The sequence below is a fragment of the Anas platyrhynchos genome, chromosome 4 (assembly GCF_047663525.1).
Source record: "Anas platyrhynchos isolate ZD024472 breed Pekin duck chromosome 4, IASCAAS_PekinDuck_T2T, whole genome shotgun sequence".
In the NCBI taxonomy this organism is placed as follows: domain Eukaryota; kingdom Metazoa; phylum Chordata; class Aves; order Anseriformes; family Anatidae; genus Anas; species Anas platyrhynchos.
Genome location: NC_092590.1, coordinates 19,175,197 through 19,201,841, shown reverse-complemented (window position 1 = coordinate 19,201,841; position 26,645 = coordinate 19,175,197). Strand labels below are relative to the sequence as shown.

The following is a 26,645-nucleotide window of genomic DNA, read 5'->3' as shown; positions in this document are numbered from 1 at the left end:
CCACAACTGCTTTGCTCCTCTCTGAGCTCTCTCTAACTTTCAACATCTTTTGGAAAGGTTGGACAGCAGGACTCGAGCTCTTAATAATACATTTGCCACTGTGCAGCTTGACCCCCTCACTGTTGACCTGCCTAAATACATTGACACACCCCAAGTTACCCAGTTATTTCCAAAACTTCTCATGTCATCTCTGGAGATACTGTCCCTTTCCAGGAAAGGCTTCTCCCTCATGGTTGCCTGGCCTCTAGACTCGGTTCCAAACCAGACATCCTTGCGTACAGCTGTATTCAGAATGCCCTTCGATGAAAGCCAGGTCAGCTGGGCAACCATGCTTGGGCTCTAAGTCCTCTCAGCGCTGCCTCACTGCCCCCATCTGCACGCAGCCATTCTTCAGGGCTGTCCTCATCCAGCCTCATCACGGTTCCAACAACCCTCTCTCCCAGCTCACCTTCGCTGCTGGCTCTGGCCCTCACAAGCCTTTTTGGCAGGGTATCAGAGCAGCTTTCAAGTGAGGCAGCTGTTGTGTTGAAATTGCAGGTCTTCCCAGGTGGAGAGTGACTTCTGTGGTGCTTCAGCTACAGTGAGCAAAATGAACTACAACCTGCCAGAGGTTGTCAGACCCTCGGAGAAGGTGCAGTGGATTTGGCAAAAAGCTAAGAAACGGACCCTCTGCATCCAGACTACTGGACAGAGTATCTCTCTCTGATATGCATCTTCCTTCAGACAGAAAGGAAGGGGATTTAAGCAGTGGATTTGGAAGAAGGGAGGAAAAGGAAAGGATGCAACCTGATTCGTAGCAAGACAGGCCCATTTAGCATTTGGAAGCAGAGCAAATGACTCAAAGTACAAGATCAGTGACGATCTCCTCAAGGTGGGACAACAGACAAGTCTCTGGAGCAAGAGACCAAGCTCCGACACAGTGCCCCAGTTCCCAGCTCTGCTTTGCCAGCCCTCCCTGAGAACAAACCCCACAGAATCCTCCGACACACCCTGCCTGGAGAAGCTTTGGCTCTTTGTAGCACTGGATCACTTCCAGCCTCGACAGCTGCTCCTTGCCCCAGCAGCCAGTCTTCATCTTCACTGAAAAAGCAGGGGAAAAATGGAAGCATTCAATGAGCCGCTGTCAGCTAAGGCATCTTTGCCTGCAGCAAGTGGCTGTGTGAAAACACGTCAACAGGAGTGATGGCATTGCCAGGAAACTGTTTTCACCCTTTCTCGCTGTTTTCAGATCAGACTTGGTAGGAGCCACGCTGTGTTCCCTGTTGCCTTCAGTGTGGATATTGGACACACATGCGAGATCTTGCAACATAACCAGGTGCTGCTGCTGAAGGAAAGACGTTGAGAAGAATGTATTGGACCTTCCTCTTGCAGCAGGATGCACAGCTCTCTGCCTTAGCTGACGCAATGGCATTCATGAAGCTGCAGTTCGGTATCCTCCCAGAAAATCAGCACTAACCAGACAAAACTTCAGGGGTCAAATGGCACCCCAGCAAGAGCACAATGCAAAATTATCGCCTGGCTTTGGGAAAGCACAGAAGGGTCCAGGCTCTGTGCTGCGTGGTACCAGCAACCACCTCTAGCCTGCCATCCTTCCTGTGGGCTGGGCAAGGTCAGCTGAGTCCCATCCGGTCATTTCCCCTCCAGGTGAGCCTCTGCAGGCAGGAAGCAGCAGAGGAAGACAACAGGTTGGGAACACAAATCCACGCGCTTTGCTGCAGAGTGAGCTGGGTCTGTTAGTGTCAAGTTACATGTTTCAACATCGGCGCTTTGGGAGATCAAAGCAGGAACACTTGTGTTCTGCCTTGGCTTTTGAATAATCTTGAAAACATAAATAATTAAGTTAGAAAAATGCAATGAGAGCACTGAGCACTGCAAGTCCTCTGAGCCCTTCTGTTCTACCAGGCAGACATCTTTTCTTTTTGCTTCCCTTTGCTTTGCCCCTGGTGGGGGGGGTGTCTTAACTGTTTCCACAGCCTGTTTCTGCATCTACTGCTCCACCACAAGCCCCATTCAAAGTGACCCATGACCTTTAAATACACCACTGCATATCTGAATCCACCACTTCTTATTCTCAACTTTACTTTCTCTCACTGGTTTTAATACTTTACAGAAGCAGGTGTAGGGAGGGAGGCAGGAAACAAGCCTGGTGTAAGACTAAAACTGGGAAGAGATCAAACAACTGCACTGCGAAATTTCAAATGGATTCAATTAAACCAGATGTGATAAAATGTGAATAAAAGGAAAGACTAATTCCTTGTCTTTTGTTGCAACTCTGACAGCAGCGTGTCAGCAGCTGGACGGAGCAAGAAACCTGTTTTTACAGGCGTTTTTCATCTCCAGAGTGAATTCCTCAAGAGAGAGTTTACTGGAGCCGTAACCATTAACAGAGGCCGGTTCATCCTTGTTACGCTTTTGGAACGTGCTTATCGCCGATGGTAGAACGATTACGAGAAAATTATTCCTCAACAGCCTACGGCCTGTCTGGACAATCAGATCACAGATTGGTAAAAATGAAGAGGTTACAAAGAAAGAGTGAATGGAAACAAATTACTGACCGTATCTGAAACTTAAGACTTTCTCCACTGGTTTTACTTTATGTAGAAAATGCAGCCAGGCAGAACTAAAGCAAATTGGTTTAATTCCTCTGAGGAAACAGGAACAAATTTTCCCAGCAACTTTCAGCTACAAGCATGCGTGACTGCAAATTTGGATGGAATGTACAATCAGTAATCTACAAACCAGTAATAAAATGAAACATTAGCCTTTCCCTACTGCTCCAGCAGTACGTGGGCACTGCCAATTAAAACACTGGGAGCAGGTGGAAAGGAAATGGTAAAATAAAACCAAATGAAGTAGAAGATTATTTGGTACTTAAGACTGTAAATTCTTTTGGACTGGGTCTCTCTTTTCTATTTATACATGCACAATGGGGTCCTAGTCTTCCAGTCTCTGCTGAAAGACACAGGTTTCTCAAATTTTCAGAACCTGAAACAAATAATCAGCTCTTCAAGGCAAACCACTTTAGAAAAGGAAGCTGAACTTGGAATCAAAAGTGCTTTCCCTTGAAACCTGCCCTAAGTCCTAAGCCTGTATTTAATTTTATGCAGTTGGGCCAGTCCCAAAGAAATTAAAATGATGGCTCAAGAAGTTAAGCATGTGCTTCACCCCTCTGCTGAATTAGAGCTGTAGAAATCAGAAGCTTTCTAAAAAGGCCAACACCAAGAGGAGAAAAGTGTTAACTTTATATGAATTATATTATATGAAAGGAATAATTGTAACACAGGGTAAAACTTTTCCAAGAAGTGTTTTCTCTGTGTTTTTCTGGGTCCTATTGATCCCCCATTCCTCCAAATAATTTTCCACCTCAACGTACTGCCTCCTGAGAGGTCTGGCATTAGCGGCTGCAGCTTAGTCCACACTGAACTCAGAGAAAACCCTTATGGTGACCAGATTGTCTGGCACGGTTCAGGGTGTTATATCCTCTGTAAAATTAATGCGTACACCCTGCTCTGAACCCTCAACACCACCAGTAATATTTCCAAAAGAGAATTCTGAATTGAAAGAGGACAGCGCTGAAAATCAGGAACTGACCTGTACAAAAGCACCAAGTTTTAGACCAACCAAACTCATCAGCCAAGGATTTTTAATGACTAAACCACCCAGTAATCAGTTTTACACTGTATAGCTTTGGTTCCTCTGTTCACTCGTGGCTTAACTCTAGGGTGAATATTAACACCTATGTCAACAGCACGTCCCTCAACAGAGAGTCTGTCTATCTGATAGTTTGGGTACAGCTTTTGTCTGCTGCTTTGCTATCACAAAGCATTGCAGTCTTTTTTGCTTTGGTTTACCTGCACATAGAAGCTGCTCTTGGAAGTAGCCCTTCCCACACGAGGTCACGCACTGCCCGTTCTTCATTAGCAGGGATGTCCGGCACGAGGAGCACTCGAATCCGTTGGTGCAGGCTGCGCATGTTTCATTGCAGGCTTCCAGGAGAAAGCAAAGGAAAAGAAAGATGTATTAATTCTAAACGCCTTGATGCAGCAAGACACCCCTGCTCTGATTAAGAGATGATTTTGTCTCACGTTGGCAAAAGAATTTGAGAATTCACATTTTCCAGGGGCTTCCACCTGAAACCTTTGAAAGCCTTAAGCTCACGGGTACTGTTCAGGATATGTCTGACTGCTTTGCCAAGCAGAGCCAGACAATCTGTTTATAGTAAGCCTGGGGGATCCTGCAGACAAAAGCACAGCGAGCCCCAGAAGTGTCATCTGACAGGGTATGTAACTCTGGCAGAGGTTACCTAAGCAAGCGCCCCCATCCTGGTAGAAGCCCGGTGCACAGCTCTCCACACAGCGCCCGTTCTGCAGCTGCTTCCTTGCATCACGGCAGGCGTTGCAGTGATCAAAGGAGTGAGAGCAGGTCAAACAGTCCGGATGGCACTCAGCTAGCACAAGGAAAAGACACAAAGGCCAAAAAAAAAAAGTGTTTTCAGTCAGGAAGACACAGCGCAATGCACACTGCAAAATCCAAGTAAAATTCTTCATTAGCTTCTGTTGCTGGTTCAAGGTGCTTTAGTTTTGGAGTGGTTTTCTTCCAAAATAGCATGCAAGGGGCTAAATATGATATTTATTTATTTATTCTCATATGTGGGGGGTATTGTTGAGACTCTGGTTTCCCAGAGTATCGATAAAAACAATGTTCATTGTCCACATTGTTGTTCAACAGTAAAAATCCTAGGTCACCAGGAATTAATGGCTCAAAACAATCTAAATCTGAATTTCCTTCAGCCAGACCCTGCAATAAGTCAAGACTGCGCCCATGCCTGGTCAAAGTACAGGTGGCAGAGCACATCCCCTCCAGGGAAAAGCTTTGTGTCCCAGCACTGTAGCAAACACTGTTTGACCACAGTTTATTTTCTCAAAGGGCATGCTGATCTCCCTGCAGAAGCCAGGAGAAAGACTATTTTTTCTTTACTACTGAGCTTCTTTTGCTCATTGGAAGAAAAGCTGTCTGCTCCTTCCTGACGGGTCAGCACAAAGGGACTCAATGCTGAAAACTCTCCTTCATTTACACTCAACAAACTGCAAGTTGCCAGGCAGCTGTACCTAAGGAAAGAATTGGGACTCAGGAGCTACAGAAGGCAGACAGATGCAAGGTGAGGAGGAATCCAAAGTCAAAAAGCAAGAGAAATGAATAGAAAGCTCTGTCTCTATCTATTTCTTACCAGTAACTTCCCGAAGGTACACGCTGCCCCATCCTTACCGGCTGACAATGAACTGACTTGCTCGGTGAGCCACAGAACAGGCAATTTTTCTCTAAGTACAAAAAATTCCCTCTGCTCCAACACAAATGTTCTCAGTAAGTTGGCATATTTGCTGTTTTTCACCAAAATATCATTGTGCTTAGGGCTAGATGCTCTACAGTGGCTGAGAACGAATGGCTTCTGCCTGCCTGCTTCCCCCAGCACATCTGTGAGGAGCAGCCATGAATTTTTACTGGCTTTAAAGATGCAGATGTGTTAGGAGCTGGAGCTCCTGGCTCACAGGTTGAACTGCTGCAGGCTGGGTTTTGCATTTGTTTCACATCCGCTCTGATGCAAAAACAGAAAGAAAAAAAAAAAAAAAAAAACCTGTAGGCTTTGGTAAGGGGAATTTCCATTTGCCTATCAGGACACAAAAATGCAGGTTCATCCAATGCCATGACTTCAAAGGACATCTTTTCCAAAGCACTACCAGTGCAGAAGTTGAAGGAAGAGGTCTGATTTTCAAGGGTAACCAGCACACAGTGATACCTCTTGATAAGAAGCAGAACAGATGGGTGCTGAGAGCACTTTATTATCTGTCCTCTCCTGCATAGGAGTCTATGCAAGCGCTGTTCCCTTTTGAAAATCCAGGACAATTGCATCTGAACTGCCCAAAACCCATTTTCCTCACTTTTCAATTTGTAGTGCTTTGCATTTTTATTAGCATGCAGTAAATAACAAGCTTTAAAACATTAATATGGCAAATGTGCCAAGCCACTCCTGGAAATGACAGCATAATTAAACTGTGAAGCTATTTTCTTTTTACTCAGATAAACCATTAACTGGAGCACTCTGATAAAACCCAAGTTAGATGAATACAACAAGAACAGCTACCAATAGGAAAAATTAGCAAATCACAGATAAAGCCTACCAACTAGGAAATGTAAAGCATACTAACTGTGAAGTGTAAATGAAGGAGAATGACAACATCCTGGAGAAAAATGAATTTATATGCAAAATGAACACATAGCTAAGGCTATTTTGATTTTTCCGAACAATTATTAACTGGCAGCCATCCAGCTCCAGGTGAGCTTGTGGCTTAACAGTGCAGGCAGGTTCCTTCTCATTCCCACTCCTGAGAAATACTCAGGAGCCCATAAGCTCCAAAACACTTGTTAAGAGTTGCAAAGGTTCAGACCTCTGCCTTACAAAACTTGCTGTCTTGAAAATAAAGGAATAGACAAAACATTTTCAAAACACCATCCCATCTTTTGTCAGTGGAAAGCCATGATTTAAGGGAAGGGAAGTCAGCAGGATTGTCCCCCATCCTTTGGATGGAACCCTAAGCCTCTCCAGAAACCCTAATTATGGAATCACTGAATCATAAAATGGCTGGAGTTGGACGGGACCTTAAAGATCATCTTACTCCAACCCCCCACCACGGGGAGGGATGCCACCCACTAGATCAGGTTGGTCATCCAGCCTGGCCTTCAACACCCCCGGGGATCGGGCATCCACTGCTTCTCTTGGCAACCTGTTCCAGTGCCTCATCACCTTTACAGTGAAGAAATTTCTCCTAATGTCTAATCTAAATCTCTCCTCTTTCGGTTTAAGACCATACCCCCTTGTCCTATCATTATCTACCCAAGTAAAGAGTCCTTCTCCATCCTTTTTATAAGACCCCTTTAAACACTGAAAAGCCTCAATGAGGTTTCCCTGGAGCCTTCTCTTCTCCAGGCTGAACAGCCCCAGCTCTTTCTTCCGAGGAGAGGTGCTCCAAGCCCTCTGATCACCTTTGTGGCCCTCTTGTTGCCTCGCTCTAACAGGTCCAGAAACACGTGGAAAGCAGCCTATTTATGATATTTATGATTGCAAACTGAAGACAAGTTAAAATTCACTGCAGGTGCCAGACCAGCACGGGGGATGCAAGGGCAGCCGGGATGCCAGGATATGCCCCGTCCTGTGTCCGAGGGATGTGCAATGAGCGTGCTCCCCCCAACACGAGCGGCGGTGAGACCCGCGTGGTGCTGGCTGGGTACCTGGCTCACAGCGCGGGCAGCAGTCGTCCTCCAGCCCAGCAGGCAGGCTGCCCGGCGGGCAGGGCGGGCAGGAGCGCTGCAAGCAGATCACCTCCGCGTCCCGGCACTCACACTCGCTGCACGGCCCTTCTGCCCATTTCTCTCCATCCTGCAAAAGGTGACACCAAAGGGGCAGGGTTAGGATGAGCGCCCCACACCACGGGCACAGCTGCCAAGCTCTGCAGTCTGTAGCCTATTTCAAGGCTACATCAGCGCTAGCAGTGAATTTAACATCTCGGGGGCTGCTTCGGGGGATGTGGGACTGTGCACCTCTGTAATGTTTGCCATCCAGATCAAGGCAATCTACAAAGTGCTCACGAATTCCTAATTGCATTTCCTCTCAGCACTCCCTCCCCAAACCAGTGTTTTTTGCAGCTAGCAGTCTTCTCTGCTTCTGCACCTACCTTCATCTGCTCTAACTGAAGGCATTTGCTTGTGTTCCCACATCTTGCTGTCTCTCTTGTCCCCTTCTTTCTCACATCCTTTGAACCTGCTCTTTCTCTGAACAGACACCTGTAGTCTGTTCTGGGTGTGAATCTCTTCATTTACATAATAAATTTTTTGCCACAAGGTAAATTTCTAACCTCGGCACCATTTGACTTCCTCTCCTCCTCTCTTCTGCTGCCTTGTTCTCTTTTGCCCGCCTGCCGCTGCCTACTTTTACAAGTCAATGGAGGGGAGAGATCTCACACCCTCTGCGATCCCTGGGTCTGCTCAGAAGGTCCCTGAAGCTGCCCTCGATGGCTGAGGCTCTGCTGGTACCAGGTGAGGAAGCCAAGAGGCAGAAAAGAGTCAGCAAGCCGCCTGCCCGTCTAGCTTTTGTGCCAGTTCCTCTCTTGAAAGGGATAAAGCACAAATTGCAATAAACCTGGCATCTGAATATGCTTTACCTCACTTGGGTCTGAGAGAGAGATGTGAGGAAGGGATGTGTTAACATTTAAAAAAAAAAGAAAGAGCAGCATTAAACTTCTTATTTCTCACATCTGTTGGCAAACAGCAGCCGTTAGCTGAGGCCCTTATCTGCCAGAGCAATGAAAAGCCCATTGCTGGTGAATTTCAACAAAGATCCTTAACCTGCTCCTTCTATCCAACTTCAGAAAGAACATTCTTTGAAAACATTCAGAAAACAATGGACTCTTACAGAGAAAATCCTAGCTGATGGAATAGGCAGAATGCTATACGTTGCCTCTGCTATGCAGCCTGTGCCGGATGGAAGTCAGGCATCTTTAACTCCACGAAATGTACAGGAAAGCAATGAGGATGTGTATTAAATATTAACAGGAAATGATTGATTATACCGCACAGAGGAAAGCAAGGCAAACTTAAACTCTGCAGCAGATGCACACATTATAAACAAGTGTTCTGTAAATTATAAAAGCAATCTGCAGATAGCATTAATGGATTATTTTTCTGCTAGACTTGCAAATAATATCCTTCTTGGAACTGGAGAGGGAGAGTCAGTTCTCCAAACCTCTAAAGCAGAATTCTCTATTACGTGCTCCGAAGTACCAGGATACTTACAGCTTTTCTATGTTCTTTGTAAACACAATAACTATTACTCGGAATACATTCAGGACAGCACTTCCCATCTAAGTGAATTAATTCTTCACCCTGTGAAGAGAAAGGTTGCAGCAATTCAAACAAAATCAACAATACCAAAAATACTGTGGAATGCAGAGGCAGAACAGCTCTTGCTCTGGAATGCAATCTTCAGTATCTAATTTCACGTTATCTTCTCTCTATCCTACTTCATCTCTGCAGGTACAGTCTGAAAAATGTGCTTAATGAATATTGCAGTCACAGAAGTAACCTCAGAAAAGGCCAGGGAACTCAGTGATAAGGGTATTGCTTCATCCCTAAATCCTGCGAAGAGTCCCCCAGTAGAACCCACTGCAAACACAGAGAAGAGGAATGCCATTATTCACTGCCCATCTCCAGCATTTTACTGGACCACTGTCAAGATTCAAATGCACAGAAGCTTACCTTCATTTTCAATGTGTTATTTTTTTTTCCCCAAGAGAATTTCAAAGCACATGCTCTATTTATCCCAGATGGAAAAAGCCTGTTCTTTGTTACAAATGTATAACTCCACAGGGTTCACTTAAACAGCTCTGGTTTGAAGGTAAGAATTTAGCAGCAGGAGAAAGGAATGACATGCCCAGATTGGGCACAAGCCCTCGTGGAAGCTGAATATTTAGTAAAGAGGGAGACTCCATCTTAAGGAACCAGGACACGGATCAAAAGAAACAGCTTCAATTTCCTCTTCGAGGACCACCCACAGCCTGAATCTCCCCTGGTTCTATACATTTTTGCTGCTTAAATCATTACTTCAAATTGCTGGTGGCGATGGTTGCCTCTCATGTCATTGTTATGTGTTGTAAACCCTCTCAGCCCCAGCCCTACCCACATCCCCACCCACACGCAAACACAAACCACAGGAAAGCCGACAACAACCCGGCAGGGAACATGGCTCCCCTACACACCCCAAAAAATGCAACCCCACTGCTCTGCCAGAAAAGGGAGAGGCTACGGAGATTTCTAGGCCACGTGTGGCTTTGCTGAAGAGATCACTGAATATTTCAGGTTGGGAATGTTGAAAGGCTATGTCGGGCTGGGAGGCAAGGAAGGAAACCTCTACCTCTGCTTCTTCTAAATACCAGAGTGCTGCTGGCTGGGTTAGGCACACAGCACCCTGCAAGCTCTGCCTTACTGATCCTGTAGTTCTGGGGCTGCTAGGGCTGTTGGAAGTAACACTGAAGGTGGGCAACCCAGGCACCACCACCTCAGGTGGGCTGCAGCATCCCCTGTGAGCACCTCAGGCACGTACCTGAACCTCCTCACCAAGTGTGCTTACTTAGCAGGGCGCTGGGAAGTGCTCCAGTGGGATTTTGTGATGCTGACAGCCTGAGTAGTTTTGGTTGAGTGCATCCACTTCAAGGCCCAAAGCTATCCCAGCCTGCCACATAACTTGTACCCAGAGCTCGTCAGTAACCTGCTGAAAATGGCTTTTTGAAGATTAGGTCAGAACCACCGCAGATGCTTTCATTCGGCAGTTCTGCACAGGTTTATTTGAAAGGGTTTAAAAGCTAAGCCTCCACCCTACCTTCACATAATGCTGCTATACTACGTTGAGCTGTCTAGGATTTGCAGTTCATATCTGTGGCCTCATTATGTTTTAAACAGAACGATGTGACCAGAAAATTAATAGTGCCTTAATGAAGAGATGAATCCAAATGCTCCTAGCTTCACATCAGCTCTGATTTATTAATGCAGGTGCCTAAAATCCAAACCTGTACCTCAAAAAAAAAAAAAAAGGAAAAAGGAAATAAAATATTTTACGTGCTTTTTGAGATAATATTTTATTGCAGTTAATTAATGGGCACCTTGCACTATTGAGATAAACTATGACTGCGCATAACTTGGGGAAGCTAGTTTATCTTGAGGGAAGCTATGCTGGATAGTAAATCCTTAGGCAAATATCTTTTATCAAGTGGGAACACAACTCTTGTCTACAACAAAGGACATTGCCTTCCTCCTTGCCACTGTCCTCCTCGCAATCACGCTTCATTCAATTTGAAAATGCAGCAGTTCACACTCTGATAAATTATATCATTTTACTTGCTGTGGCTTTGAGCTCGGTAGTTACCTTTGAGAGCCTCCGTTTGAAAAAGAGCTGCATGAGTGATAATGCTGCACACTTTTGAACCCTCCCTTTTGAAGCTCATGTGTTAACATCTCCAGCTATCGTCCTGTAAAATAGCCCCGGCTTTTCTGAATAATGGATTCTTTGTCAGAACCCAAGGTATGAGAATGAATATTAAATCATTTCCCTATTGAGCCATGACAGCATGCCATCATCATTAGTGTAAATGATCCAATTTACAGCCATAAGCATGCAGGAAGCTGTCTGAAACAGATGCAAGTGCTCAAGATTTTATGACAATCGCGACTTTCCATCCAGAAAAATCTCTCCCTGCAGTTTGAGGTCAGATGTTAATCATCAGCACTGCACCAGCAACAAGAGCTTGGGTCCCACACTCAGTGCAGTTTTGCTATTTAAAAGGCCCAATCTCAGATGCACAAGCGTACATTTTTATTCCCAGATGCATTCTCTCTGTGTGATGCATCGTTTGGGACCCTGTGTGTGGATTCCAACTTTACTTTGAGCACACATTAAAACGATCTAATCTGGTGAACCCACTGTGTGCACTGTGCGGATTTTGGCCAGACTTCAGGCACAACACAAGGGTGCTACTACTCAAAAATTTTTGTGCATGCGGAATCGTCAGAAAAGCTTTGCCGCTGCAAGAGACATCTTAGAAGGCCACAGTTCCTTTCCTTCTCTCCTCTTCCCTGACTCTGTGGAGTAGTTGGCATAATCAGGTATTAACCCACTGATTAAAACAGACGCAGTGAGAAAAAACACAGAAGTCTTGCCGCAGTGCACGAAGGCAATCCAAAAAGGTGTGTGTGCATGCACGCATGTGTATAAAAGACATTGAACTCTACCTAATGCATTTTCCACATCCATTATAGAGCAACTATAACATAACTTGTCGAGGCATTTAGACTAAACAACATTTGGAATAAAACATCTTTGAGCTTATGTGCTCAGAATGGCATGGACAAAATGGAGAAAAGTAGAACACAGTCTTCCATTTCCAACCACCTCACCGAAATCCACAGTTGCATAGCAAATGAAGACAAAAGGAACATTTCTTCAGCCGCTAACTATCTCTGACCTGTACATCTCTCCCCACATTCAGCTCCTGGTAAAGCCAGTTTTTACTGAAACCAGATGTCTCTGACCCTCTATTAGCAGGCAGACAGCAGTGGCAGAGAAAATTCAAGTTAAATGAGCCACTGACTCAGACTAGCTAGTTTCACAGTGCAAGCCCCTCTGAGTAGTCAACCTTGCATGGAAAATCCTAGGTTTTTCCTCACCTTTTCTGTGAAGCACTTTCAAAGTAATTGCACCAAACAAGCCCAAAAGAAGGACAGCTTCTTTGTCTCAAAATGGCAGTTGAGAAAAAAGGGGGCAAAAAAAATCACAGGACTTGATGGATACCTTGTGAAAGAACAAAACCTGTCTTACCTTGGCACACTGCACTTTAGCACACTCTGCTTCATGACAAGTGACTTGGCCTTCATCACACAGGCAGAAGTCACAGCGAGTAATATTCCACATCTCCCTGTGGTACCTGATTGTGCCGTCATACAAACAGCTTCCCTTGGAAGACACACACTCCTCACAGCACTTCCCAGCACGCTGCACTTTGTTCTCCCCCTACAAAACATCAACAACCATTGAGCAGGACTTTCTGAATCCTTTCACGTGGGCAAAGTGACACCTGAAGCCTAGGCATCAGAGCTGAATGATTTTCAACTACCTTCTGACATGTAATAGATTCACAGATCTCTCTCAGACATCTGACTTCTCCTCTGTGACAAGCACATGCAGTGCAGGCATTTTTTTTCCACTGTTCACCATGCTGTTTGAAAAGAACACAAGAGATTTACACAATTGTTAAAACACCCTTCATAAATAACCACATTCTTTCCAGAAATCTGTGTTACCTATTAAATATGACAGCTCCTTCTGCATATCTGTATCCTATACCAATTTTTTTCTTAAGAGATGCTTATTTCTACATGAGCAGCAAACAGCAAGAAGAGGTATGAGGCTTAAATAAGGCTGGTGTGCACTTCTTGTTAATTGCAAGCTAGTGACACTGGGAGGCCTTCACTATCACTGTTAGCAAAAAAGTATTGTTAAAAGAAAACCCCACATATGTACATTCATTAAGCAATACATTGAATTAATTCTATATGATACAGTGAAAGCTATGAATACTTTTGACCTTCACTGGTGCGTTTTGCTTTCCTCCTTCAAGAAAGCGTGAAAAGAAAGTACCTAATCTGCTTCACCCTGCAAACTTTCTTCCTGCTTGCCAGCAAATTCTTATCTAGTTCTAATTTCTTTCAACTCTTCTGGCTTTCCAGGAAGAAAAAAAGCAATGGTTGTACTAAGCTATTAGTGCTGGCAGAAAGTCAGACGTGAGGGAGAAGGGAAAGAGGTATGTGCCAGAACTTGTGAACAGCTGGCTTTTGGCGTGGCTCATCAGAGCTTACCTGGTACACTCTTCCTGACACCGAGCAGGGCTTTGGAACACATTCTGGGCAACATTTTCCAGGAGACATAACCATAGCTTCATCCTAAATAGGAAGCAGGAGAGACAAGTAAAATAAGCACACAAATAGTTACCATGCAACTTCACATCACTGCCTGGAATTCCTGGCATGTTGTATCTGTGTGATAAGCCACAGTCACTCAAGGCTTGGTTTTGGTTCCAAAATCTGGGGCCCATCTTTGCAGTAGGATATCAATGTAGAAGGCTAGAAATAAAAATATTTCCCCCTTCCCATTTTCTGGGCTTCTTTGGATAGCAATCAAAATCCAGATATCTAGATAGGTGTATAGGTACAGATAAAGATACACACACAGTAAAAAAAGTACTGGCATATGCTCATGTATACAAATAGACAGAGAAAAAAACGTGTATATGAAGTCATAGAGAAGCATGCTCAAGTATGAGATGGAGGGATTTTTTTCTGGCACTGCTGTATTATTAGGCTCTGAGCGTGTGACTTATACTCCCCATCTCAGGAGTGCTGTACAGAGGCATTTGCTATGCTTTAGTTAAACCCATGCAGCCCAACTGACTGTGGAGGTGTAAAATTATGCTTAAAACTTAGACTATCCTAATTTAAGCTTTGTCATGACTGATTTAGATGATGTTGGGATAAGCTGGCACTTCACATCAATATAACAGTTCCTTCGGGCCTCAAATTCCACCTGTTCGAAACGTGAAACCTCCCTGCTACAATGCCACGTACATGCAATGATTGGGAACGGGCACAGTACTGTTCACCAACACCTCCCTCCAGCCACATAAGACTTATTAAAACTTAGCAACCACAGGTTTGCCAGCAGAGTTAAAAGAACTCATTCATCATGGGTTTTGTTGGGATAGCATAACGAAGGCCTTCTGTTTGGCTCTTCTGGTGGCTTACCCGCCAGAGATAACTAGTGGCAAAGCTCCCTGCAGACAAGTACAGGCAGTGAGCTCAATCTGCCAGACGTTCATTTTGCACTGGAAGCAAGAAGTGAGCTGGGTTGCATGTTCAGGGAGAACACATGCCCAGAAAGCATGTTCTTCACTCCTGACTTTTTTCATGTTGTCTTAGCATCGAGCTTAAAAGTTCGGGCTTGCCCTGCCCCACAAATCCTGTTCTCCTATGGTGGGAAATACTCAGGTGCACACAGCAAGCATTTTTGAAGTTTCTCTCACCCAGCACTAAGGCACAGCTTCTATCCAAATGATGCAAAATCAGTTTAATAACAGTCTCACCCTGTGGGGTGAAGTTATTTTTTCACTTTTGACAAGGAGTTGAGAAGGAAGAAAGGGAGAGGGATAAAAAACACATGGAAGAAAATGTTAGGCGTGATCGAGACCAGAACAGAATCCCCACACATCCTGTCAACGCTCCTTCCACTAGGCACGTTTCCTTGGCTGGAAACAACTGGAGCCCCATCAGAATTGGCTTTCTGCTACATTAACTTGTATGCTTTCAGCTGATTATTCTCAGATACATCACGGCAACAACACAGTAATTTCTGTTTCCACTAATTAAATCCTAATGATTAGCTGATTAAACATTAGTGCAATCAGTCAGCAGGCAACATCAGTCCATTTGGGGTGGGAAAGGGAGGAATGTAAAGCAGGCATAAATCTGTTTTAATGCACAGTACTTAGTCAACTAATAGTAATTGAATATCTCCAGACAAAGCAAAACAATTAGCATGCAGAGAAACAGGTGGGTTTTCTTTCTATCAAAAAAAAAAAGTGTTAATTGCACAAACATCTGGTCCAGTAATAGTAATCTGGGTAAGCATCAATAGGAAAAAAAGGTTTATGACTACTGCTTTTTATTTTTTCCTTGTGCACTCAGCTGAAGCACACATTTGAAGGGAGCTTAACTTCAGGATTCAGCATTTAAGCATGGCAATAGATAAAAACATTCATGGGAAATGGCAGCCCCTATAAAACAAAGTGAAGGTCAGAAGGAGGCACTCCCAGGGAGCCAGTTCCTGCATTTCCAAGAGGTTCTTAGCACGGCATACTGTTGTAAGGGAGCACGCTGAGGTGCCCAAAAAGCCTGCTACAATGGGCTCAATGAAAAAGAAATCCAAAGAGCGTAACACACCCTCAAGCACTTCCACTACGTAATATAACAAACAGAATTTAGAAAAAATCAAGGCAGTTTTATAGAGTGTATTGTGCTGTCTTTACTGACCAGTGTGTTGGCACTGTGTATAATCCTGGGGTGTTTCGGTTGGTTTTATCACTGCCTAGCCACTAAGAACTCATCGTTTGTCCACGGCAAAGACCTCAGAGACAGAAATGTCCCAATTCTCTCATTTGGCCTAAAACAGAGAGTCACTATTTGAGCTTGGGTAAGGCATCTTACTGGTTTTAGTTTTTTTTTAAGCACAAGCTTAAGGAATAGTGCTCCGAGACTTCTGTTTTGGCTGAAATTGTCTTATTTCTAAGGGGAATTTTACCAGCATTTGACTGGTGAAATTTGACTGATGTTTTCAACTGTATTTCTACAGTTGAAATACAGTTGAATAGTTTTTGTAAAAAATAAAAGTCCAAAGCTGCAAGCCAAATACTAAAGTTTATGAAGATAAACTCCTGTTAAAATCTTGTGCTTTCATTCCTTCCCCCAGAGAAATAAAAACATTTTCTGATCCTTCCTACATCATTTTTTAATTATAACACCAAAAGCGCAGTTCCTTTAGAGAGTATTTGTGCTCATTCAGCCAGCAAATGCGTGATAAGAGTAAATTGGTGGGGAAAGAATGTACAGGGGAGGAGATGGACAGCACATTTACACCGACAGATTATCCATCACTGCGCACACCAAAACTCCCTTTTTCAAATCTCCCACTTGTCATGCAGAAGATCTGCCCGCTAACTCGTACACCGGTGTGAGAAATGGATCTTGCCAAGGGAAGGAAGGCAGCCAGGAGCAGCGTCCCTGGAAGGCTGATGAGCCCTGACCTGGTTGCACAGCACGGGCTGGCAGGAAGCTGTGAAGCACTGCGTCGCGCCGTCCCTGCAGACACATTTGGAGCACTGACCGAGGCGCCAGTCCTCACCGTCCCGGAACAAGCGGCCATCAAAGTAGCAGGGCTCTAAGAGATAATAATAAAACATCGAGTCATTTTCTTTTTCAGCATCCCTTAATCCCCTTCCATCACCCACAGTCAAAACACAGACTTTATGCAGCTCAGAATTCAAAGTTCTGTTCTGTCAAAGCAGAAAATAGGAGTAACAATTTCAACAGTTTCCAAGGGTTTTAGACTTGAGAATTAAGAGCTCTGGATGCACTTTGGCCACTGGATTTTAGCAAGAAGAGGTATCCAATAGCTCAGACATTTCTGGAACTTGCAGTCCAAGTCTGTAAGTGCCTGAAGTACCCACCCTACATAGGAAATATCTGCATTCTTCTCCTTCAAATAGCAATAGCCATAATGAAGAGCTATTAGGCACATCTGCTCACTGCTGAAATCTTATCATTTGCTACTGGCCTGGGGGTGAAGCTGTTAAAAATGTAAACATGGTAGAAGAACAGAAAGAGAATTAAGCGAAACACTTGACCCATGTGTCTTCCCAACAGAATCGAATGCAAAAAGAAAAGCTTTCCCAATCTCCCAGCCACGGAGATACTACTCGCGTCACTGCAGCCAGAGAGTGCCCTGCTCAGACGCGATACTCACCGCCAAGGCCCACACAGGTGGGACAGCAGGCTCCCTGAGCAGTGTACTGCAGCTCCCCTCTTCCACAAGCCAGGGCTGGGCAGCCCGTGCGGGTGCAGTTCACCTTCCCGTGGGCACAGGAGCACAGGACACATCCCGAGCTGGCCCACTGCGTGCCGTGCTGCAGCGCAGAACACAACCAAAGGCAGAGAAAATACCTCCATGAATCCAGCTGCCAACCAGACCTGTGAATACATCTCCTTTCTGAGCCTCCCTGTAATAGTATTTAGCTTCACTCTTCTGCCAGCCCAGTCAAGCTTTGTACATCATAACCCTTACTTCTGGCTGCACTACCAGGGCAAAAAATAGGTTAAAATTGGTGAAGTTGCAGCCTTGCAGACCAGCCTAAGCCCCAAGAGGGCAGAGGCATCCAGCAATAACCTCCTGCCTGTACTGCCTCTCCACTACAGCTTCTACAGGGTGGACTCTAAGTTTAGAGACGTTCTCTTTAGGAAAACATTCAGGAGATGCCCCAACACACACCTGACAACACTGAGCACCCCCTGCCCCATATACTTAAGCTCTTCACTACGAGTGAAATCTCATTAGCTTTGCTTATTCATTAATGCAGCAACAAAAACCTCTGCCCTGAGGCAGGGTGAGGAAAAACTGGCCCTAAGAAGAAAGATGTCATCGTATTGTAATGCTCTCCAACAGGGAATGTTAATTTTTACAAAACACACAATATTAAATTAGGCAGGGAGAAAAAAGCTCTCGTTAGATAAAGGATGCAGCTTTCCTTCAATGCAGCTTCCATCAGGGCCAGTGCTGCTAGCTAGACACTTGCAGGATGAAGTCATAAGGCACTACACTGGGCTAATGACAAAAGAGAAAACTTCTTCCTTCAGGCAATCTGTGCCAACCATCAGGATGAGACTTTGTACTGCCAAAAAACGTTGTTTGATGTTCCCCTCACACAGGAATTTGGGTGTGACATGTGGCATACGTACAAATGTGCTGGCTGGGGTCCCCACAGGCATGCCTACTTGTTCTCCTGACTTGAGTCCCAAAGGAGAGACTTAAAAAGAGCCGAATGGCAAAAGCTGTAGCTAGAGTACAACAGAACAAAGTGCAGCACCAGCAACAAGAAATACAGTGTAATATAACACATCATCACCCAAATCAGGGGCACAAGGAACTAGGAGAAAAGGATGGGTGTGCTGAGTATTCCAGTCTTTGACTGGATTGCAACAGGTTCGTGCTGGTTGTGCCAGGTGCTGAAATAGTGTTCCAACTTCCATCTGAAACACAGACTATAAGGTCCAGATATTCAAATATATCTGGGCATTTCAGCATATTTCTTAAGATTTGGACCTGAAGTGCCTCTTATCAAACAAAAAGGTCTGTAAGAGACCAGACAGAGGACTCGGGTTCACTGTCAAACAATTTTTTTCTGTATGCCTATTGTTCAGCACGGTTCATTAACTACTACCCACAAATATTTATTTTTTTTTTCTCTGTAGACACTTACTCTTATTGGTTTGGCCTTCCAGATCCCCTAGGTGAAACCACATGCTGCAAGCTGCTTCTTGAATAAGTTGGGATTATGAAATACATAAACCCAAGTTGCACGACAGTAATCAATCTTTATCAGCATACTTGGCTGCTAATAGAAAAGCCTTCTTTCAAGCTAGCTAATACACCAAGTTCAACATGTTTTCCTTCTCCTAACATTACTAATTTGTCCAAGTCATCCACAGAAACAGCAAAGGGAATGAACAAATGGGAAACTTTCTCCCGTCAAGCCAAGCAGGACACAATATTGCTCAGAGACACATCCCCTTCTTGCAAACCCTGCAGACCAAGCTCCTGTTTTATTATGTTATCTGATAGTAACAGAACACAGCCCAATAACCCATCCTTCATGTCGCCTAAGCATCCTTTGCTGTCATGAAACAGTCTGAGAGCTGGAACCTGGAAAGATTGTCCCTGCTGAGGAACGTGACAGAGCACTCACGCTGTGGATCTGTCCTTCATGCTGGCAAAATCCTTCGGCTCTTGAGGCACAATCAGGGCAGCACTTGTTGGGGGCTATTTGAAGCACTTCTCCCTGAAAAGATCCAAGAATCCAATAAGCCATGAATGTAAAACAGAGTTCCAGATGAAGTGAAAGATATGGGGCCTGACTGCACCCAATGCTCTCAGTTTAAAGAGAAAATACATTACTAGAGAAGACCCCTTGTTGAGAGCCATCACACCATCTTGCTGTATTTGACATTCTGCCTTTAAAACAACAGGAGCAGAACTTACACTCCTAATCGTGCAATTGGAAAATCCCCAGCAGGACTAGTTTTCAGATCAGAACAAAGAATAATAACTGGAAAGCACTTATCCAAGACAACAAATAGGATTATTCACCGACTGTTCTCTGAGAAACGTGGCATAACCATAATTTTTTTCAACAGACAGAAGTTTTCTAAACGTACAGGATGGATCTCAGGCTAACATTTTGCCATGCTGGAAGCTCAGCTGGCAGGCAGATCGACTAGGCATCCATCACCTGAACTTCTCTGGCTTACTAATCACCACTCTTTTTATTAACACCATCTGAAAATGAACTGCAAACTACTGAGCACTTCCACGTCCAGCACAGCCCGGTGACACTGCCACCACTTTGCTTTGCAAGCTCCAGGGGCTTAGCAAGCTGGCTGCTGGCTGCGTCCTGTTCAGCAGCAGGGAAAGAGATGATGCTGATGGAAGCAACTCATTGAACAAAGGGGACAACACATCAGTGAAGGCATCAGCCAGCATGAGGAAAGATCTTGGCTTTCTGTCCTTGAAACATTTCCACGGACTCTCCAAAGCAATGCTTTCATGTTCCTCCCAGCTGCACGTTAAACTTTACTGGGCCAGGGTGTCTGTCACTGATGGCAGCAGCATCTGAGGGCCCTGACACCGCCTTAGAGGTACCACAGATCACGGCATTTTTCTCCCACAGCTAATAAAAAAAAAATCAAAGCAGCAGACAAGTCTACTGATGTGAGCACAGCAGCTGGAGAGGAAGAAAGCAGAACCAGAAACTAGAGAAGGTTCAGAAAGAGAACTGCAGAAATTTTTTACCAATAAGACTGCCTCCTTCAAAATATTGCCAAAGTGTTTCCCAGGAGACAATCTCCATCATTCTTTCCCCAAAGTTAAGGCCACCCTTTAAGGGATTGCTTGTGCTCAGGATTGTTTGTTTTGTTTTAACAAAAAACAAAGGCTGTGCAATGCCCCAAATCGTCTTACTTGTTACCTCCTCAGCTGTTTGATAAACACAAGCAGAATGATTTGAAATGTCCCAAGTTTTCACTGTTTTCTAAAAGAAACATTTGGATTTTTCTAACTGAGAAAAGTTTCTTAGTTCAAGATTTCCTTCAACGCCGTATCTCTAGGAGGTGGAACACAAAATTAAGTACTTCATTTACCTTAAACCATTAACCATATTCAGCTGTGATCCTGGTGAGGGGAAACTGTTCTGGGTTGTTGGGGTGGTTTGGGTTCACAAAACGGAAATCATTTTTGCTGCTTTTACGTCTGTTTGGAACATTCATTCTTTCAGCCTGCCCATGCACAAAGAAGGTCGCACCCCCAGCAGAAGGCTGTACCTACACGTGTGCAGAACTCCACTTGGGTGTGCTCTTTGGAGATTTCCTTTTGTTTGTTTTTTTTTGTATTATGTCTCGTTGCAATATGAGCATAAATCTCATAATAAGAAGATAAGAAATAAACCACAGAGAGGGATGGCAATTTCTGACCTTGTTGATCAGTGGCCAGAATTTTCAAGGGTGATCAAGACTTCTGAGGGTTGATCCAATTCTTCTCCCCATTCAAGAGGCCAGACCTTTACCTAAGACTTAAAAGTCTTCGTCTTTAAGCTTACCAATATCGAGGAGTCTCAGAGATTCATTTCACACTGTAAATCTATTTCCCATTATCAGCATTACAGTTCCTACCTTTTCATTCATCTGTGTTGTTGTTTTTTTTTAAATGAACATCATCCTCTCTAGCCCACTCATTATTACCATGACAGCTTTCTTCTTTTCATTTCTCTCTTCTTTAGCAGAAAAATTCTTAAAATGTCAGTCTTGCCTTGATCAACACATGGTGATAATAATGGGGGAAAACAGTAAGGATGAAAATTATGTCCCCGTTAATGCTGTCATATTGAAAAACATTTCAACTAGGTTCGTAAAGCAATGCAATTATTATATTGGCAGTGCCTCTTTAAAACACTAATTTTTATTGTCATTCATGCGTACTGCCCCAGCCATCCAGATGCTAATGCAACACCAATTCCATGGCCAATTAGCTACAACCATTAATGAAGGCTCAGACAGAGGCAGATAAACAGGAGACAATGAAAGCTCAACAAGCAGCACAGGGCGCAAGAAGGGGGAAGACAATCTCAGCTCTGTTGTTGCTCATCAGAGTGGAAAGCGTCCGTCTGCCTGGGTGACACCGACCCAGCTCGGCGTTCAAATGAAGGTGAGTGGAAGCTGGGCTCCTGCTGGGGGGTCCAAGCCCGCTTCAGGGGCTCCCTGCAGGGACCAGACCACCCCAAGCCTCTGGCTGGAGCGCGGTGATGCAGACAAAAGCTTCTCAGGCTGGATTTGCCTTCCATTGGGCTGCCCTCGACGAGGAGTGAACGTGCACAAAGGCTGAGCCTGACCCTGCGCAGTCACACACACCCTGGGAGGGAAAGCGTGATTTCACTGCTCCCTCTTGCTTCCCCTAAACCCTGCTGGGAATCAGACCCTCAGGCTCAAAGGAAGCTGCGTAGAGGCAGCTGAGCATGTGTTTGATGCAGAAGTCCGATTGCCCCCGCCATACCTTTATGTGTAACACCCCGTGTGTGTGCCCACGTGAACATTTTAGCATACAACTGTGCCAGGAGCTGAAAGCAGAAGGCTGGGAGCTCCAGAGTGAGCTGGCATTGCTCCTACCAGCCAGAAGAGATCAGCTGGCGGCGGGATGGCTGCAGCCCTTACCTTCTGGAAGTCACACTGGGGGTGTCTGCAGACTGTAGGCTCACAGGTGATGACATTACTATGGCAGTGGCACTCTTGGCACGAATCTGGCTTCCAAATGGTGTTATTCTGCAAATAAAACATGGAGTTCTAAGTTAGACCTCCACTGCAGAAGGTGGGCATTACTTTAGGTGACAGCACAAGGCTCACGTAGCTCAGAACAGACGGGCTGGCAAAGTTAAGTCCGCAGTGGGCCACCCTCCCTCCCACACGCTTATCAGTCACAACTTTGGTACCCGAGGTACCGGCCCCACGCTGCCACCAGGCTGTCATCAGCCCCCTCAGGCCCTCGCCCAGCTGTGTTGGTGCTTGCCAGACTTCTCCTCCCCTCCCATCAGTCTCTCCAAGGCCTGAGCAGCCTCTCGGGACTTGTTACTTCTGTTGAGAGGCTCGGAAAGCAAAGCTCGCCTTCCCTGTTCTCCTGAATGCTGGCTGCCAGCTCTCCTGACACCGCACGGCAACACCAGCAGCCCAGCTCTGCCTGCTCCTGCTTTCCCATGAAAACGAGCCTGAGGAAGAAGATCTGCCTTGAGAGCTGGAGAAGCTTCCAGCATGCCCCGTGCTAGCTTTGGCAGAGAAAGGGGCTGCGGCTGGATTTGTGACAGAGGGAAAACAGCAGCACATCCTGGCACCAGCTCGGAGAGAGCAAATCCCTGCTGGCACGTGGGGCTCTCTGCTAGAGGAGACCACAGCTCCCAAGGCAGAAGGCTGAAGGCTGGCACCCCGGGCACCACCAGAGCTGGCTGCAGAGAAGCAGAGCAGAATGACGTGCAGGCAGGGGCTCTGCTGGGCCTCCTCCCTCCTAGGCAGCAGTGGGTATCCCAGGGGAGGCAGGCTTCCTCAAAAGGTAATGCAGATGGAAAAGAGCCCCTCGATCCTGCAGTGAGAAGGGAACCGCTTTTCCACTTACCATCAGCAAGCCTTGAAGTTCCATGGCTAAATTGGCCTGTTCTTACTTACAGAGTCTCGGTGCCTCAGTAAGACATCTCCCAAAAGCAAGGGTTTGCTGTTGGGATGCTTATGGGGTAACCCACAGGGTGAGTGCTTTGCTGCCTTGGTTTCAGAGAGCTCCCCTCTTGCCTGCACTCAGCTCCTCCATGCCAAACACCCTCTCTCCAGCAGTTTACAAAAGCAGCTGGTAGCTACACACGAGGTATTACCAAAGACGTGCTCTATCCATATTTTATTACCTGCTTTTAAAAGCCTTAAGAAAACAGAAAGGGGAAGATCGGTTTCCTATACGAACAGCTCTTTTACGTTAGACAGCCCCTGTGTGCATATCACACGATGCTCCCAAATGCTCCCAAAGGAACAGGGTGAGGAATTTCGGGAGATGCTCTGCTGAGGATGGCGGCAGCACTCACCCCAAGCACAGAAAGGACAGCAGCAAGCGTGCAGCCCCTCGGGGCAGGCTATCCGGAGGTCGCTTCTGCTCAGGTGATACAGCCGGGTGTCTCCTCCCCTAACGCAGCTGGGGCTGTAGGGCAGCCATCTAGAAGCCAGCTCTGCCAGCACTTACAGCACAGCTACAGAATAAATTCAGGTTAAGCTATGGACGTGCAAAGCTCGAGCTAGTACACGCTGTGGTTAACTCTTCCAGCTCTCTCTAGCAAACCCTCACCACGTTCAGATCCCCTTTAACACCACGATCACACTCACGACCCCTAACATCTTCCCACTGGCAAAAAGTGGCGTTTAATCACCAAACCCGTGTGACAGACCGATGGATTTATTCCTGCTCGTTTGCTTCCAGCTGGAGGGGGAATCCGAGAATGGTGGGTGGCGAGGGAGAACATCTGTGCACGGAGGATGCCAGCATTGAGAAGCAGTCTGCGTTTCAGAACTGGCAGCTCGCTGCGGGGTGAGGCTGCTGGCACGCCACGGGGCTGGTGCTGGCCACAGGAGGAGGAAAGGGGAGAGCAGGGGGAGCACCTCGTCACCTGGGGTGCACGTACTGCTGCTCACAAAGGGCAGCTGGGGCTCCAAGCCTTCACCTTGTAGCCTCTTGGTTTTCTTTTTTAAAAAATAAGTAGTATTTCTATGTAGGAACGGTGGCCAAAGGACTCATATGGCAAGTGATCAGCGTGGAGCCAGCCTTACACACAGTGAGATGCAAATGCTCAGGTTTCTGCTAAAAACAACTTCTTCCCCTGACCTCTCCCTCCCTCATTTTCTATTGTTTCTGTATTGCAATAGATTTCTATCTCTCTATTTCTACCCAGCAGGCTGGGTCTCCCTGGGGGCTCAAATCAGCTTTTTCCCAAACCCACCACAGGGGAGAACCCGAACTGGACCCCGGGGTACCCAGTACACGCCTGCAGCCACCCACAGGTGTCAGTGACTTTCACTTGCTGGTGGCAGACCAACACCTGCACATCACCGCAGGGTTTTCAGGAATTTGGAAAACTACTGCCTGATTTTCCAGATATGAGCCTTCCCAGCAGCTCACAGATCTCGCCGTTCAACGCTCAGCTTCGGACTGCCGGCTGCGGAGCCCAGACCTGAAATCAAATCTGAAAACCTGACTGCTGGCAACAACCCATTTTCCTGATCTCTCTGTGGGGAGGCAGGGGGTATAATGCTACCGAATGTCTGAACGTTGCAGCCGTGGCAAAGTGAGCACAACGCCACGTCCCAGCTACGAGCCACGTGAGGTGCAAGCCACGGCATCCTCTGGGATGGTTGAAAAGAGCAGGACGCCTCCTTCCCACGCTTCAATACAGAGAGGAACTGGGAGGTTACTGCAAAGGTTGCTTTTGGGTGCTGGGGCTGGGTACTGACTGTTTTAGGACCATGTTTGAAGCTATTTTAACGCGCTCCCTGCACACACCCAAGGGTGTTGCTAACAGCTGCTAATGCAGAGAAGCATAACACAATTTATCAGTGCCTATGCACAACTCTCCTGACCTGCAGACGCAGACTGTAACCTTCCACTGCCAGTATTCCCATTATTCTTTGTTTTCTCCCATTTCAAACATGCCTCGATGGTTAAGACGACCAAAGAGGGGCCAGCAACTTGTGCACGTTCTCCCCATTTTTGCCCCCAGCTAACCACGAGCGCCTGGCGAGCCCACCGTGGATAACGTGCTCCAAGGGGGACACACAAAGGAACTGGGAAGTTCCTAGATATTATCCACTTACAACAGGCAGCAAAACTTCATTCTGCAGACACTTACAGAAGAGCTGTAAATCCACGTTACATCTTCTCTAAGGCACCGAGCCTCAGTGGATAAAGGATGTGCTACAACTTCAGCACCACATCCCTATCCTGTTAGGAGTGTGCTTTTATCAGTGACAATTTAAGGGGCTTTTTCCTTACAAGTGCTAATATAATTAACAGTATAAATAATGAAACACTGTGCACAGAACACTTTGAAGACGGAAAGCGCTCCTTAAGCGCCGAGCAGTGCCATTAGGATTAATTAATTCTCTGGCTTTCCCTACATCAAAAGAAGAAGGGATCCCGACTCAGGCGGCCTTTCCTCGCCAGGCTGCAAGGAGAGGGCCGCGCGCTACCTGCTCGCTGTGCACAGCGGGGAGCACAACACGAGGTGTGCTCCCACACCTCCAGAGCTGCAGGCACCCGGACACAACACAAACCAAACCCCAAGGCACTGGAGCACAGCACAAGCCCTCGGTGGCTTCGGAGAATACTGATAAGGAGAAAAAGGTTGGAGGGAAAGCCAAATGGCTGCATGCGGAGGGAAGACTGAGAAGAGAGGGTGTCTCTTCTGAGAAGAGGGGGTAGGAGAAGCCATCAGCCTGGGCGAAGAGAGCAGCAGGTATCAGATGTCTCGGAGGAGGAATCCTGGGCTGCTTTGTTGAAACCTTGGGCAGAGCCCAGAGCAATTACACTTGTGGTAACAATTACCAGCATCAGCCACCAGCTGCCAAGTGAGGAGACTTGGCAGCTCCATAATGCTGCTTTCATTTCTCATTTCCACTCCAATTAGCTGACAATGCCGGGCAATTGGCAGAAGAAACCCAGCCGTAAGAGAAGCCGAGAGAGCACTCCTGGGCTGCGGGGTGGATCCGTGAACGGAGCGGTGAGGAGATGAAAGCAGCTCAGGCACATAAAGGATTCCTGGTGCCCGGTGAGGCTTAGACTTTGTGTTTTACCCTGTGTAACAGGCAGCAGTTGCCAACGCTGAGTGCGTTTGTAAATCTGGTACCTGATCATGTATAAAAACCCCTGACAGAGGTCTTGCAATGGGCTTATTACAGCACGCTCCTAGGGAGGAGGACGTGGACATGGCCTGGTCTCTGGAACCAAAAGGCAATTTGGCTGATCTCACTGAAGGTCTCCCTGCACCCCTAGGAGAGAACAGAGCAGTGCAGGCAGAGCCCACAGCTGGATTATCAACACGGCAGCAGGAGCACAAAGCTTCACGAGCTGGGACCTCCTTTCCCCTTCTTCCACTCAGGAA

At 46.1% G+C, this 26,645-nt stretch overlaps 1 protein-coding gene across 4 annotated transcripts in view; it reads right to left on the bottom strand.

The window, feature by feature from the left end:
• FRAS1 (Fraser extracellular matrix complex subunit 1) overlaps positions 1-26,645 on the bottom strand; it is a 149,685-nt gene that overhangs the window by 80,450 nt on the left and 42,590 nt on the right. For all 4 annotated transcript variants that reach the window (XM_072037126.1, XM_072037125.1, XM_072037124.1 and 1 more), the window contains exons 3-13: positions 22,180-22,287; positions 19,167-19,259; positions 17,171-17,330; positions 16,452-16,585; positions 13,456-13,539; positions 12,714-12,815; positions 12,419-12,610; positions 8,845-8,934; positions 7,285-7,432; positions 4,304-4,447; positions 3,852-3,986 (exon numbers count right to left, since the gene is read on the bottom strand). In XM_072037126.1, the coding sequence (XP_071893227.1) occupies positions 3,852-3,986; positions 4,304-4,447; positions 7,285-7,432; positions 8,845-8,934; positions 12,419-12,610; positions 12,714-12,815; positions 13,456-13,539; positions 16,452-16,585; positions 17,171-17,330; positions 19,167-19,259; positions 22,180-22,287 (1,390 nt within the window). The remainder of the gene's footprint in view (positions 1-3,851; positions 3,987-4,303; positions 4,448-7,284; positions 7,433-8,844; positions 8,935-12,418; positions 12,611-12,713; positions 12,816-13,455; positions 13,540-16,451; positions 16,586-17,170; positions 17,331-19,166; positions 19,260-22,179; positions 22,288-26,645) is intronic.